Genomic DNA, 17291 nt, shown 5'->3' with positions numbered 1-17291 from the left:
ATTGCAACACTAACAGTTTCCCACAGCCTAATGTGAAGCTGACGGCGATACATTAAGAAAGAAAAGGCACCGTGCTTCCTGCATTTAGGTCGGATTGAGTCTGGACAAATTCACACCACAAACGAACTGCAGCAGAGTTTGTCTGGAAGAGACCACCTCTTCAGCTGGGTCTCGGTGCGCTTGTTTGGTCCGCCCCCGAGTGCGATTGCTGTATTCACACTGAAAGATGTGCACTGAAGGGGGAAGCGCACCTGAGTTTGTTTTCAACCGAACTTAACACGGCAGGTGTGAATACTCCCTTAGTGTCCAATAGACCTTGTTTGCGGACAAGGAGAGCTGGAAGCTTATATAGGTTGTTGTGGTTTAAAGTCTCCAGCTTTTACACAGCATTTACCTATACTGGTTTAAATGCATAACGGCTGGATGCAGGAGAGTCAATCAGTGGACATTTCATGGGAATGGGCACAGACAAGAACACAACACAGGGAAAGTTTCTGTCCCATTCAAGGTACTGATTTACTTTCCTAAAAGAGCACATGACGCATACAAAGAAGCGTGCAATTCAATTTGTCTTGACTTTAAAAGCTGTGATCAGTAAAGCACGTCTCACTGGTAACATCTGGTGACAGCCGTGGCTTGTGACAAGAAGACCTTTTAAATGTGTTCCTTCTTTCACAACTCCAACTCCAATTGGCAAACACTCAGCATTAAAGGACTCCGGTTGCAATACTGCGCCCTCGTACCCCCGAGGGACTATTCCTATTTGCTGTTGTAGCACATTTTGATTGAGTTGAATTAAAACATAAAGGGCTTTGAGGAGCTTGAGAACGGGATTGGACTGTTATGTGTTTGTAATCAATGCAGGCTGACTCAGGCCTTTCATTCATGCACTCCAAGAGGCTTATTTCACAAGGGTTCAGGGAAGTTCAAGCAGAGGTCTTTGCAGACATGTGAAACTCTGGATCCCTTTATGAATTTGTGATGAATTTGAGATCAAAGATGGGAAATCCTTATTGGATATTTTCCTCTTGTAATAATCAGCACGGTTTATTTCCAATAGCTTTTGTTGTTTTTTAAAAACCTCACCTTTTTTAAATCCCTTTAAAATATTGTCACAATAGAAATGGGCCCATGTGCATTCCAACTTCCAACTGCAAGGAGATCCAATGGAAGAGTACAATGGAAGTGATTTGAGGTCATAACAGTTTGGTATATTGAGAAGGCTTAAACAGTGGCTTGGCTTGGAGCCCACTAAAAGATCAAAAGTTCAAGTCTTGGTTTTTAAATAAACTTTAACAATACATTGCACTGAAATAAAACTTCAAACTTATTTATTTTTAAAATGTTAGACCTCCTACGAGGAACTTTGAAATGTTTCTTAATGTTCCCTCCATCAGCAAGAGTAATGCCATTTCTATAAATGTCATGACTTTGCTTACAGGTAGAAATTGATTTACAGCAGACAGACCAGAAGATCATGTGTTTCCTTAACGATACTAAATCAAAGTTTACTTTGCGTTACCATTGTTGTATTATCATTGATGATCTGACATATCATGTCACATATCCTATACATTTTAACTCATGGCAGTGCATCCTGCTGTCTCTCTTTCACTTGATTCCTAAACAAATGCATGCGCCGCCAGCTAGGCTAGGCTTGTAATAACACTAATTTAGTCCAAAGGTAGCTAGAATCAACAAATAATCAAAGTTCCTTGTATCCACTTGAACCTGATTAGAATCTTAATCTTAATTGTACTATATAGATCCTCTCCTCCTCTTCTTCCTCCTCGAATGTAGCAACCAGATAACAACCTGCACTGTATCACTGTATGGCTTTACCATTAGCCAGGGCCACATATGGCTATCCCTAAAGGGGGCCAGAGGTCATTCACTGCCCACATTCCTTAAACTGCAACTTCCCTGGCACCCCACCTCCCACTCACACAGTCACATTTGAAATGTTTAAATCGGTCAATTACACACACACACACACACACACACACACACACACACACACACACACACACACACACACACACACACACACACACACACACACACACACACCGGCACCCTGTCTGCTGCTGTTGTCGTCCTACATAACATATGTAGAATTTAAGGGATCATGGCTGTGGTCAAATTTGGGAGACAGAAGAGGGGGATGTAGGGGTCTAATGAGGGATCGGCTAGAAAGAGAATGGGACACACTCTCTTTTTTTTTTTAAACTCACAGCAGTCACAATCTATAAACACACACACACATACACACTGGCACACATCTGTAATTGACCACCTGTTTGTCTGTGGCCTAGTTTCCGCTCTTCTACACTGTGTGGATTGCTGATGCACCGTTCCTTTGGGATGACTAACTAAACTACTAGCCTCTCAGTCCAATTGTTCCCAAGGAACACAATGCGACAGGAAAAGAAAACTTGTCTTTGGAGTTTTCTTTTGAACGTGGAAAACTGTGCGTAAAAAAATAGAAACGCAAGAGGCAAATGAAGTTCAGCAGTCGGCCCTTAGTTGAACCCTGAGAAAAGACTGTTGATTGTTGTGTAACTTTTCCCTTGAAGACTTCTGCTGTGTTGGTGTAAATGAGAAATAATAAGAGGGCGAAGCGAGCGCACTGTTACTTTGATCGTAGTGTTCCTGCATTTGTGTGTGCATCCTGATTCGCTGGAGCAACACACACACACACACACACACTGATTGTGATGTCAGATAAAGTTCATGTCTCTGTATGTGTCCATGTGAATGCCATGTGTCGTCGGTGTTTATATGAAGGGTGTGTGTGTATTCCTGTATGCAGACAGGAAGGCTCCAGGACCGCCTGTGTTTGCAATAAGCTGAGGGAGCGAGAGGAGCCCACCACTGAGGGAAGCTTTAGGGTCAAGACACGCACACACACACACACACACACACACACACACACACACACACACACACACACACACACACACACACACACACACACACACACACACACACACACACACACACACACACACACACACACACACACACACACACACACACACACACACACACACACACACACACACACACACACACACACTCACACTCATGCCTGTTTGTAAGCTCTGCTGACTGCAGGAAGCAATAATGGTAGCGTGCTTCCGGAGTTCCGGAGGCTTCTCTCAGGGGAGTGTGTGGCTGCCCTGTCCAGCTCAGCAGAGCACCACTGAAAAAGGACACAGCGGAGCAGAAAATGATTGAACAGGAGAAAATATGTACAATAGGAAATGGTACAAATACAAAAGAATAGGGTGGTGGTCAAGAATGCAGTATAGAGCAGGACAGAGACTGAAAAAAAAAGAAACCTAAGAATTAAAGCAAAATGAGCTACATTTAAGTGGAACACAGTACAAATGAGAGAACCATGCAATTAAGATGCAGAACAGCAGAGCAGATAACACTGCAGTCCCCTCTAGTAGACTAAACAAGGGGAATGAACATACATTGCTGGCGTGAAAGTCCATCTGAGAACAACTGAGAAATGATTGTCTCAGTGTAATGTAGAAACAGTTCAGTATTCACTTGTAGATGCTTCATCCAGTTTGCTGCTGGATTTACAGAGCCTGGGCTATTTCTAAACACACAAATATTAGAATACATTTGAGGCCAAACCTAAATACAAATATTTGGTGGCTTTTATAAACGGTAGTATGGATTTTCTTTTTTTTTCTACGTTTCAATTTAATTTAGGTCACAACCAGATGTGTTGGGGGAGGGAGTGTGTGTGTGTGTGTGTGTGTGTGTGTGTGTGTGTGTGTGTGTGTGTGTGTGTGTGTGTGTGTGTGTGTGTGTGTGTGTGTGTGTGTGTGTGTGTGTGTGTGTGTGTGTGTGTGTGTGTGTGTGTGTGTGTGTGTGTGTGTGTGTGTGTGTGTGTGTGTGTGTGTGTGTGTGTGTGTGTGTGTGTGTGTGTGTGTGTCATAAATAGCTGCACACTACAGAGATGGTATCCAAGACAATTTGAAGACCAAGCACCGTCCGCTGTCTTCAGATTGTCTTCAGAAAAAATATTATGACAGGAAGAGAGCTGAGGATGGGCAGCCTGTGGTGAAGGTGTCAGGCTGGATCATCTCCGTATCCCTATAGCTCTTGTGTTCCAGTGTGAGCCAGTGATAGGAGAGAGAGCCTTCCCACCTTCCTCCCTTCTGCATGGCTTCATCTCTGCCTGCGTGCCTCTTGTTTGTTCTCCCTTTCCAAAGCATTCGCTCCGTTTCCCAAACTGATGGAATGGTCATGTTTGCCCTGTGTGCGCTTGCATGCATTTGTTGCTGCTGTGTGGCCTGTTTCCACTCTTTTCTGCTTAAATCACCTGTAAACCATAATCCACAACATCCTTTGATGTCATTTGGGGAGTTAGTTGCATGAAAGTAAAGCATCTGAAAAGTGTAAGACATATTCATCAATTGAAATGCAAGATAGTGTCATTTAAGTTTGATAAACTTTACAGAAATTCTGTTTTGGCTGAGGCGGGCTATGCTCTGGTTCTAATGACGCAATAGATCTCTGGAACCAATCATGACAGTTCCTTGCCTGAACGTTCTCTAAAAACAATGACCGTTGCCATGGAGATTGTTTTGATATGGTCATTGGCCACTCCCACACAGTCCTGTCAAATGGTGTAGACATAAAAAAATAAATAAAGCATCTTTTAACTAAGTTTTATAAAATTCATCACATAAATCATATTTTTGTCTAAGCTTATTGGGACACCAACCTTTGATATCAAGTGTTACTATTTTAGACCAGGTTTCCGGAGGCTTTAACTTACCAATGCTTCTATAGTTCTAAGCTTCTGTTCCTTATTTCTCCCATGTTCTTCTTGAATTCCCATCCCCATTGGCATTGGTTTGAGGTATGCATCCGTCTAACACTTGATCCATAGATTTGACTAGAAATGATTGGTGCTCGCAGATGGGACAAAAAAATGCTAAAACATGCGTCCCATATTTAGGAATGATAAATATCAATGATACATATATTTCAAACTAAAGGATACATAATTATCCAAAATACTAGATGTACCAATGTTCCAATGAGATCCCCTATTCTTACATTGTTGAAATAGAGTAAGATAATAATTAAGATGAAATCACACAACTTAAACCACCTGTTAAAGACGTAATATTACTCATGATTTTGTGTGTAGCTTGAATGTGTGGAAGCAGAAGGCAGGCTGTGAAGTGTGTGTGTGTGTGTGTGTGTGTGTGTGCTGTGTACCATCTGCCATGGTCATGGAGGTCTGTGCTGATGTGTAGTGACAAGCAGCTCAGGCACGCAGAGAGCACTCCATATACCATACACACACCAAAACGCTCACACAGAGCCATCGTTGCAAATGCAGCAGCCCTTGATGACAGGGCCATGGCCCTTGTAGGGTTGTTATGTCTCCTGTCAAGATGGATCACCAAGGAATACAACAACAACAACAAAATGCAGGAGATGGACGTGGAGGGCACAAATATACCCATGCATTGGCATATGTTACACAAGAAAATATTAAGAAATACTGAAAACTGCTACAAACACCGTCACACACGCACACACACACACACACACACACGCACACACACACACACACACACACACAGGTCTGTTGTTGTGTATGACTCTCAGTGTGTATGTGCTCACTTTTCCTCACCTCTAGTTTTGTTCAGTATAGCGAAATAGCATGAATATAGCATTTTAGCTGGATAATTTATACCTGAGTAATTCACTTAATTATCAAATATATGCAAGATTTGGGCAAGTTTTGATTACTTATACATGCTGAACTATTTTAAAGGAACAGTCTTATTGATAAGAGTTAGAAGGTTGATACAACTCATGTCTGTACGCTTGATGTAAAGCAAGCACACTAAGCAAACCTCCGCTTAGCTTAGCTTAGCATAACTACTGAAACAGGTGTTAAAACAGCTAGCTTAGTTTTGTCCACAGGTAACTGCCATCACCTCCTAAAGCACACACATTACCAGCTTTCATCTCATTTGTTTAATGTAAATATTCTAACCTGTAAAAACAACACAATGTGGTTATGTACCAGACTATTTTATGTGCCAGGTGCAGTAACATCCTGGAGTTAAGTCATTATTATTATGAGGCTGACAGGCAACCATGGTAGATTCACTGCTGCAGGAAAGGGATACATCCTTTAAGAAAAATGAATAGAATATCTTATGAGTTAATACAATGACATCATGTTAAAATAAGTGTCATTATCAAATGTAACAAAAAATATATCCCCCCTTAAAATGTAAATACACAGCATTCCAATGTCAATATATCTGTGATAAACTCATTTCAAGAAATAATTAGGCTTTAATGATAGTTCATTAATGTTTCTGTAATTGAGACATTATTCTTGGTAATTCACTACTCCCCCGGAGAGAAAAGATATAGTGCAAAGTTTAGGTCCATTTTTCCTTTTCTTTGTACACTTGGATTCAAGCCACGTGGGAATGTGTAATCTGCAATCAATGGAGATATAGAAAGCAGTCGGATGATCGTTAACGAGAGCTTTTGGTTTTGGTTATTCAGTAACTGTAAACTGATGATTTACAACCAATCATCCAGCCTGGCACATTGACCATACACTGAGAAAACCAAACAAACAAAAAAAAGTATTGAAGATGAATTGTGAATCGGTGATGATCACATGAGTGAAGTTACTACAATGCTGTGAAGATTGAAAGAGTTGAAATGTCATAAATGCCTATACATGTCCAACCAGGCAGCTTTAACATCTCCTGCTTGTTGCTTTAACTCACTTTTCCCTCTCAGTATTATCTCAGCTATCTGTTATCAGACATACACTTATAGAAACCTGGAGGGCCTCACATGTTGAAGCTCTTTTGCTAAGGTATTTTCTCTCACTTTCCTTCATTTTATAGTAGCTTGTTGGTACTACTTTTAGTGCTGGGTTTCCACATCCCCCTGGTATAGTGAGTGTGTTGCTTGCCTACTCATTGACATTCTTTTCTAATGAAGCAGTCAGTGTTTGCTCCTTGGCCGTGCTTGTACAGGCTTGCCTTGATGTGTGGCTGCCTTCACTGAGGCGGTGAGGGGGAGAACATGGCGTATATGGTGTCATTCTCTACATTGACTTATTGCCTTCTTTGTAGATGGACCAAAGGGACGTTTTGCTTCCCTAACAATCCTGAATTGTCAGATAGTATGTGTGTACATTACTAGCACTGATATAATAAGATAACTCAATCTCTTTTTTCTTTTTTCTTGTGGTTGTTTGCAGACCCTGGGAGGAGCGTGATGAGCGCGCGCTTCCGCTTGCCCGCTGGCAGATCCTACAATGTCCGGGCGACGGAGCTGGAGCGAGACAGGCAGCACACACAGGTTGTGTGCAACGTACTGCTGCTGGACAACACAGTCCAGGCCTTCAAAGTCAGCGTAAGTACTCCACACACATCCCACTATGAAGTCCAAGGAACTGAAATGGAGAAGACAAAACGCAGAATCCAATGAATGAAATTGGTGCTTCTTAAAAACACCTTGACCTGAAGCAAAGCATTCCATCAATTGAAACACACTAGTTACCTGCTTTTGGATGCCTGTAAAGCTTTATTCTTCTTGTTATACAGTTTTCTTATTGAGTTTACACGTTAGAATATGACCAAGCTAAAGGCCTTTTTTCACACCGCCGCCCTCTCAACCGCCCTCTCAACCCGCCTCTTTGCCACCAGTGAGCCAGGCGTGTGTTTGAAATGAGAAATTCAGTCCATGGAGTTTGTGCTCCCTCCCTCCCCTTCTCCCATGACTGTATAGATCTCCCTTTAACCACTTGACACTGACTCCATGTTGTCCATTGCTGGCCCTGAGGGTTGACTTGATCAGGCGGAGTTGGTCTTTATCTTGCTTTACCAGTGTGCATGCTTGTGTGCGGTTGGCCAAATGTTTTGCCCCAAATCGGGGTCGGAAGTGGACTGACGTTACCGCCCTCCACACATTTCCTTTTCTCTCTCTTTCTTTCTATCTATCTATCTCTCTCTGCCTCTGTCCCTTTCTCTCTCTCTCTCTCTCTCTCTCTCTTCTATCTCTCTCTGCCTCTGTCCCCATGTGTTTGATCAGAGATATGACAGTGCTTGAAGGGAAGTCCCCTTTGTGAGTCAGGAAATACAACTCCTCTAATTACATCCCATGTGACAGATCACACATCCTGTTGGCGTTGGAGTGTGTGCTTGTGTGAGTGAGTGCAGAAGGGTGCATGCAGGTGAGCTTGCATGTGTAAGCGTGTACGTATATCAAATAGAACACAATACACACATTAGAAGAAGGGAACATTTGTATAGATTTGTGCATTGTAAATTATGTTCTGCTTAGATGTGATCATACATTTCAAACCAGATTAAAAAAAACTGAGTATGGATGGATAAATCTGCCGTCCCATTAGTGGGTCAATCCCTAGCTTCCCTCCCGATAAATGGCATTTTGAGATAATCGGTAATTGAAAAATCCTAAATCTGTCAACCACAAAAAAAAGTATAAATAAAAAATAAATGAGTTTGAATCTGCTTAAAGCCTTGTGCCTTTGTGTTTGTTTCTGTCTGAAGCATGATAATAATGATTTAACATCAATGAGCACAGTAGCATAAATAATCTGGATTATGGGCGTACCTATCTCCTTTCTTAAACCTCTCCTCTCCATATTCTTACTTTACATTCCTCCCTGCACATGTCTCACCCTCTCTGCTCCCCCCCCCCCCTCCTTCCATCTTACTGAATGAATGACTGGCTCTCTGTCAGTCTCTCTGTCAGTGTCATTGATCAGGCCCCTTGCAGCAGCAGCAGCCGCCGCGACTTCCTGGAAAGTCAAGCCATCCCTTCAGAGCAACAATCCTTCTATTGATCCTCTGGCTGGCCCACTGGCCTTCACTCCAGCCCACAGTCAAAACCCAGAAGCAGTCACTTACTGTCATGGGAACCAGAGAGCACATGAGGGCTTGTATTGATGATCGTATAGATGGGAAACGGAACCAGCATAGAGCAGAATCTGCTGTGACAAATGACAAGAAATGAGAGAAAGGCCCAGCTCAATACTGACCCACCTCCATAGACACACACAAGCAAGGTCAGAAGCAGGAGTAAAGGGACATGCAGCCGTAGCCATAGCATGCACTATACACCACATAAACACTCAGCTGTCTGAAAGAGCTATTGGTTAATCAAGTAGCTCTTTAACAATGAGCAAGAAAGAGCAGCAAAGGACTAGAACATTGTGCAAACAGCTGAAGGAGAACTCTGAAACCCAGTTCTGTGGAATTAGCATTTTGGAAATGATTAAGACTAGGATATATTCTCTGAACAATTTTAATTTTGCTTTGATTTTGAGATCAGGGTTTGGGTCCTGTTCCAAACTTTCAGTGGCATGATTGCGCCAGTGTTTAGAGAAAAAAAAAACATATACCAAACTATACCAATATCTAGTTTACTATTCCTCGACCCTTCAGTTGACTAATGACTCCATCATCCAGTCAACCAATCCTAGAGACACCTTATCCAACAGTGAGTGAGCCAACTCTGTGACTAGGCCAGCCAATATGGAGACTAGGGCTGCTCTGTTTTTGTTAAGTAATTTCATTTTAATTATGCGTTAAGAGTAAGACAAACTTGAAAATGGGGAGAGCGGCTCAGCGTATTTGTGTTTGTGTAGTGGGATGGGCGTGGCCGGTCGTGGGAGCATTTTAAAGGCTTAGCTCCTTCTCTATCCAGAAGTGGGGAGATATGCAGGGGGGGCGGTGGGGAGAGAAACACTGCAGGTGTGCTTTTTAGTCTATTCACTCTATATGTTTTCCTGTTAGCCTGGTCCTACCAGACCATCGTACTTCATTTCTCCAGAAGGTCTGGAATCGCTCAATTGAAAAATGTAAACTCACTTGGAGGCGGGTGTCTGTTGAAGTTTAAAACTATTGGATCTGCCCAGTGCCACTCTGGATCTGCCAACCAATCGCATAATGTTTGGTCGTGACTCGTGACGTATTACATACGCCGGCTCCTGACTTCAACTGAAACTGGCACACAACCTCAACATTGTTCTCAGCCACTTGCTGTAACAACATTTGTTTCGAACCGAGAATCGTGATACACAGAGCCACGATCCCACATCGCGGTGTGAGAAGGCAACATCGCGATTTATTTAAATGTTTTATTACGTTTTGGATAAAAGGTTTGGCGAAGGAAGCTGTAGCTCTTAAGTGTCTATTTGTTTTCCCAGTTGATTTTTGGTTTACAGCATGTATTTATATGGCAATGTATCGTGATATTCCACATAGTCACCATCACATCTAGCCTGGTCCAACCAGACCATCGTACTTCATTTCATTTGTACAGAAGGTCTGGAAGTGCTGTAATTGGCAAGCTTTCACTCACTTGGAGGCGGGTGTCTGTTGAAGTTTAAAACTATTGGATCTGCCCAGTGCCACTCTGGATTAGCCAACCAATCGCATAATGTTTGGTCGTCACGTGTGTCAAGAGCCGGCTTCTGACGGTGCGTTCCAGTTGAACAGGGAACTCGGAAATGTAAGACTTCACTACATATTGTAGTCTATGGATCTACCAGTACCTGGCAACGGTAACTTGCTAGAGCCTAACGTTTAGGTATTTGGACGAGAAAGGTTGTAGGCGTACATACTATCGTGAGCAGATGCACTGGAACTCGGTCAGAACTCGGAACTACCAAGTCGGAAATCTCCGAGCTCCGAGTATGAAGGAACGCAGCAAGCAAGACTATTCAGCTCCATCATAGCTAACATTTAACCTGGCTGTAAGCCATGTACAACCTCATTTAACGTTTGAACACTGTCTATTTGACTGCAGTTAACAGATTCATATAAGGCATTTAAGTGTGTGTGTGTGTGTGTGTGTGTGTGTGTGTGTGTGTGTGTGTGTGTGTGTGTGTGTGTGTGTGTGTGTGTGTGTGTGTGTGTGTGTGTGTGTGTGTGTGTGTGTGTGTGTGTGTGTGTGTGTGTGTGTGTGTGTGTGTGTGTGTGTGTGTGTGTGTGTGTGTGTGTGTGTGTGTGTGTGTGTGTGTGTGCGCCCATTGGACAAAGAGAGAGAGAGACAGAGGTGAATGTAAATGACTCCTCCTTACGTAGTTCTCTTCCTGCCTGGACAAGCTGCCTCTCGCATTCCTGAATTTCCATCATTCTTTAACAAAAACACACACGCACTCAGCAGCTTCCCGTGGAGGGAAATGTATAAGGACGTTAGTACTAATAAATGTGTCACATTTTGATTATTAGATGTATTTATTTATTCATGTATTGTCAACCTGGCTGCACTAAAAACACTTAAAGTTAAAATGAATGTTTTGGGATCTTTTCCCCTGCAACACTTTATCTAACCCTCAAACTGAAAAACTTCTCAGAGCATCTCCCTCTCCTTCTCTATCTTTCTCGCTCTCTCTCTCTCTCTCTCTCTCTCTCTCTCTCTCTCTCTCTCTCTCTCACAGCCAGTCTCTTGTGATGTCTCTCTACCACAGCGTCTCCCTCTTCATCTCCTCTCTCACGCACACAGACACTATTTCACTGGACTGATGAAGATCCACACAATGAGCGCTTGTCTCCCACTGCCGCATCGTTAATCACTCTTCTTTTCTCCTCTCTCTCTCTCTCTCTCCATCTGTGTGTCTCTATGACTCTCTGTCTTCCTCTCACTTTCTCTGTCGTCTGTGGTTCCCCCCATCCCTCTTTTTCTTCTTTTCTCACTGTTGGCATATCCTTAGTATGTGTTGGTAACTCTTTTTAACATTTCTCTGGCTCTATGCAGCCCATAGGCTAAACACAGCAAGTGGCGTTTGCTGCTGCTGCTGTGTGTGTGTGTGTGTGTGTGTGTGTGTGTGTGTGTGTGTGTGTGTGTGTGTGTGTGTGTGTGTGTGTGTGTGTGTGTGTGTGTGTGTGTGTGTGTGTGTGTGTGTGTGTGTGTGTGTGTGTGTGTGTGTGTGTGTGTGTGTGTGTGTGTGTGTGTGTGTGTGTGTGTGTGTGTGTGTGTGTGTGGACATGTGTGTCTGTATGCATGTTCCCGTCTCAGTTCTAACAATGTATGGCTGTTTGCTGCTTGACTCGCATGCATTTAGAATACCAGAAGAGGCTAACACACACACACACACACACACACACACACACACACACAAACACACAGTGGCGATGGGTTTCCTGGGAGCACAGTATAAAAAGTGCACAGAGGGCTCCCACATCCAGCTTGAAAAGCCACTTCATACAAAGGGGAAGCAGTGGACACACACACACACACACACACACCCACACACACACACACACACACACACACACACACACACACACAGTCTCTCAGACATGTCCATGAATAGCTTCACATGGGGAAATATCATATGAGAGGCTGCATGTTTCTTCACTTCCACATTGTGTCTGTTTGACCCCTGTCTTTGACTGTGTAGATCACAGATCTATGTGTTGTATCTATACACCACATAGATAGTATATCAGTGATTCTTTAGAAGTGGGACAAAACAGGGTGCAATGTTGAAAAAATACAAACCCTATGTTTAGGCAAATGAAATGACATGTACTGTATGTATCCAACATATACTAAGCTACTGAGCTAAGGTTTGACACAACCTCCCAGCTTTTGTCCTTTTTATCAAAATGGGCTTTTTAGCTTGTCATTCCTTATTTCGTGTCAACACCGTCAGACACCAAAAAACACAAATAAATGTTCCCTCATTTTATGTTAGACCCATGAGATGTATATTGATCACAAATATTCACCAAAACTGATAGAGGCCACACAAAATATTTTCAAAATGTATTAGAGCTGCAACGATTAATCGACGAATCGATAACTAATTGATTATTAAAATAATCGCCAATTATTTTGATAATCGATTAATCGTTTCGAGTAATTTTTTAATAAAAAATGTCCAAATTCTCTGATTTCAGCTTCTCAAATGTGAATATTTTCTGCTTTCTTTAATCCTATTATGACAGTAAACTGATGTGTTTTGGACATAACAATACATTTGAGGACGTCAACATGGGCTTTGGAAAATGTATCAACATTTTTCACCATTTTCTGACATTTCACGGACTAAAACACTAATTGATTAATAATCGATTAATCGAGAAAATAATCGACAGATTAATCGATTATCAAAATAATCGTTAGTTGCAGCCCTAAAATGTATATGAATATACTGTACATGTTTTTGATATCTGACGGTGTTGACATTTAACGTTTCTTAAACAGAACAAATAGAGTTTTTCTATTAGTAGTTTGGTTTTTCTGTTGATGATAGGTGCTAGTATGAACTACTTCAGGAAAATAAAATATCAAAACATTTTAAATAACTTCTTCAGAAATTGTAAGTCGGTGTTGACATATCATGGTTGTGACACAGGACTTTCAAGATTTGGAATGTAAAATATTCTAAAACTACAACACTTATCAGAGCCTGTCTGACTCTCATGTACTCTGCAGAGGTAGAATGTGACAAGAGGTCCTTCATAGTGACAGCTGCCCCCTTATTTTGGCTGATTTTATTACATTTTAATGGATTGTCTGACGGTGGTGACAAAAAGTGTCCCCCCACTTTGAAACCATATAAAACATGAATGTGTTGAAGAATTTTCTTTTATTGATATGAGAGATTATTTAGTGTTGCTTTTGATGAACAAAGCACTTTTAAATAATTAAAGTACATTTTTATCAGGTTTTATTGCATATGAAAGATTGAAACCCTCTCTGTGGACACACTGTTTTGGACGTTGTGAGAAGATAACAAGTGTCATATATTTGACATAAAAATGATTAAACTAAATTTAAGGGGATAATTGTGCTCCAGACATTCTATTCTTAATCCCTAATAACATCTACAATTTTAAATATTTTTATTTCTGGAGATAACAGCAGTTACATATGGAAGACGGCCTTTTGTCCTGCTTCTCAAGAATCACTGATATAGATACAACAGCCTTTTCATGTTTTATTCAGTTATATTATTAGTGTGTGAGTCATCATGTGGTCTGCATTCAACCAGTCACAGAGTGTATGGACAGCATGTCAGACATTTTCTCTAGCATTTTGTCTTTCATCATTTTCAGGCGGGGATTGTTGGACCCAGAATGATACAACAATTTTCAGATTATTATTATTATTATTATTATTATTATTATTATTATTATTATTATTATTATTATTATTATTATTATTATTATTATTATTATTATTATTATTATTATTATTATTATTATTATTATTATTATTCCTTCACCAACACTTTAAATAAACAGTAGTGTGAGACTCTTTTTAAAGTGCATGCTTTGAGCAGTTATACTCATTTTCTCATCCTTTAAACACAATAGTTCAGCTTCAGGGAAGTGAGTGAGAATGGAAGGAAGCAGCACAGAGGCAATCCGAGTTGACTCACACTTAACAAGGCACACACATACACACACGCACACACACACGCACAGATCACTAAATAGACTGCCTGTGATTCTAGAGGGCTGCCATGTCAACATGTCAGTTGTCAACTATCATTCTGTTCAGTGTTCCCCCCCCCCCCCCCCCCCACACACACACTAGCACAGACTATTAAATTCAGTATACTCGGCTAAAAGTGTGTCACCAGGGTAAAGGGTAAAGGGAGACGAGAGCACTGTGTGTGTGTGTGTGTGTGTGTGTGTGTGTGTGTGTGTGTGTGTGTGTGTGTGTGTGTGTGTGTGTGTGTGTGTGTGTGTGTGTGTGTGTGTGTGTGTGTGTGTGTGTGTGTGTGTGTGTGTGTGTGTGTGTGTGTGTGTGTGTGTGTGTGTGTGTGTGTGTGTGTGTGTGTGTGTGTGTGTGTGTGTGTGTGTGTGTGTGTGTGTGCGCGCGCGGGGGTGGGGAGGGGGGCAGTGTGTTCCTGCTGTCCCATGGGAGCTCTGATGGAGTTACACACTCACATACTCTCTTTCTCCCTCTCTCTGTCTCTCTCTCTCCCTCTCTCTGTCTCTCTCTAAGTTGAATCAGGATCAGGTGTGAACTTCTGCTCCACTTGCGGTCCCACAGTTTGTCCACTTGCCTTTCCCGCACTCTCTCTCTCTCTCTCTCTCACACGAAGCAATGTGATATTAATGATGTGTTTAATAAATGATTCCTCAGCCCATCTCCTCCTCACATTCTCTCTCTCTCCCTCTCTCCTGTCTTTTTCAGGACCTCTGGGTGACAGGGAAATCCATGTCTCTCTTTTCTTTAGCCACTGTTCCTCTCACATTGGGACATTTGAACCATTTGCCCCATTACAAGGAAGCAACAACACCTAAAATGTACATTATACAGTATAGCAGTGTTCGAATGCTTGCACACCTAAAGTTGGTCCAGTTTCACTTCCATCTTTAATTCGTCTTGTATTTGCAAAAGTGTCTCCAGCGCTGAGCACGTCCTGTTCCAAACCATCATAGCAAGATCTGACGTTTCTTAATCTGGTTAAAGCACACGCCCACTGATGATTTCCTGCAATTAAATGACCTTCTGCTATTCTCAGCGTCTTTCTCTGAATGTTCCTGTTTCCATTTCTCCGACCCAGACAGACAGACAGACAGACAGACAGACAGACAGACAGACAGACAGACAGACAGACAGACAGACGGTGCTTTCAGTGTCGTACAGTGTCTGTTCTTTCTTCATTCCTTTACCACAGTGCATTGCTTTAGTTTTTTTTCTGTGCCAAGTGTTCCTCAGAAGTACACTTCTTACTCATGGCAGTTTGCATCAAATAACTACAACACTAGTTCTCTGGTTCCATTATTCAGTTTTTCGGTTTGGCCAAAGGCAACAAAAAAAACTATAAATCGGATTTTCTTTTCTTTTTTTTCTTTTTTTTTCATTATTTAGAAATATGAATACTACAGCTCCCATACTTCTCTTTGCTAATGATTGCAACCACAGCATCTCAATTGCAAGACACTATGTGATGATTGTATCTCTGGTGTTATATATGTGAGTAACACATACTGCTACCCTTTTTATTTTTAACTAGCTATTTTTCTGTATGAATCAGATGCTTGCCCCGAAAAACAAGCCAAGTCACCAAATGACAGTTTTTCTTTAAGACAGCTGGTGAATGTGGGAACCAACTGACAGCACATAACGTTGACGTTTAATTAAAAAAAAAAATGTAAGCATCATCTCCGCACAATTAATAACTGCAGCTCCGAGGGAGGAATTGAATTTACATATGTGTCACGTTCTTGGGACTGTTCCCATTGCTAGAAAGATGTCAGGTGTGGTTACACGGCCACTGAGCAAAAGCATGTAGCGAAATGGATGATTACAATAGCCCACAGGCTGGCTTCAGCTTAACCCCTCTCACTGTACATGTTCTACCCTGTATTGTTGGAAAGGTATTTGATAAGCCCCATCATCGCCAATGTAGCACACTCTTAACTTGGCAAAGTGTTTGAAATGTGTAGACGTTATGTGGAGGTGAAAAAGGGACTACTTTGTGTAAGAAGTCCCTGTCTGCTCTACCAGTATGGGACAGGATACGGTCAAATCACTCCTCCAGGACGTGATTCACACTTCTCTTTCCATCTGACCCTTCCTTCCTCTTTTTTTCTTCTCCTCCCGCGGTGACTCATTCTTATCCCTGGTGTGTCTTCTGTCCCTCTCTGTAGAAATCGGATCCTGGCCAGGTGTTGCTGGACGTTGTCTTTAAGCACCTGGAGCTGACCGAGAGAGACTACTTTGGCCTGCACTTGGCTGAGGACTCCTTAGATGCGCCAGTCAGTACAATGTTTTTAATCTAAATGATAGTGTGTGTGTGTGTGTGTGTGTGTGTGTGTGTGTGTGTGTGTGTGTGTGTGTGTGTGTGTGTGTGTGTGTGTGTGTGTGTGTGTGTGTGTGTGTGTGTGTGTGTGTGTGTGTGTGTGTGTGTGTGTGTGTGTGTGTGTGTGTGTGTGTGTGTGTGTGTGTGTGTGTGTGTGTGTGTGTGTGTGTGTGTGTGTGTGTGTGTGTGTGCGTGCCTACAAGAGGACTTAACGGTGTAGTCAGCCATTCTGGAGATCGCTTTTTGTCAAAATAACTTTTTGTCAAAATCTGTGAATATCTCCTCACAATCTTCCACCAGTCAGTACTGTGTGTGCGCTGAAAAAAAATCCAGTGTTAATACACATCCTGTCCAGGGTATGTAAACAAATGGGGCCCACCAAAGCTAGCAACATACAAGTTTACAGAGTCAAGGCTGTGTATTAACATTGGATTTTTGCATTTTGAACCCTGAATTTGACCACATT

General features: G+C 41.9%; 1 protein-coding gene across 1 annotated transcript in view; it reads left to right on the top strand.

Moving 5' to 3' along the window:
* ptpn4a (protein tyrosine phosphatase non-receptor type 4a) overlaps positions 1-17291 on the top strand; it is an 88689-nt gene that overhangs the window by 25649 nt on the left and 45749 nt on the right. The window contains exons 2-3 of the mRNA XM_080038221.1: positions 7283-7437; positions 16674-16781. Of these exons, the coding sequence (XP_079894347.1) occupies positions 7300-7437; positions 16674-16781 (246 nt within the window). The 5' untranslated portion in view covers positions 7283-7299. The remainder of the gene's footprint in view (positions 1-7282; positions 7438-16673; positions 16782-17291) is intronic.

Source organism: Ammodytes marinus (assembly GCF_949987685.1).
Source record: "Ammodytes marinus genome assembly, chromosome: 12".
NCBI classification, from domain to species: domain Eukaryota; kingdom Metazoa; phylum Chordata; class Actinopteri; order Uranoscopiformes; family Ammodytidae; genus Ammodytes; species Ammodytes marinus.
This window is presented reverse-complemented; position numbering and strand designations above follow the sequence as displayed.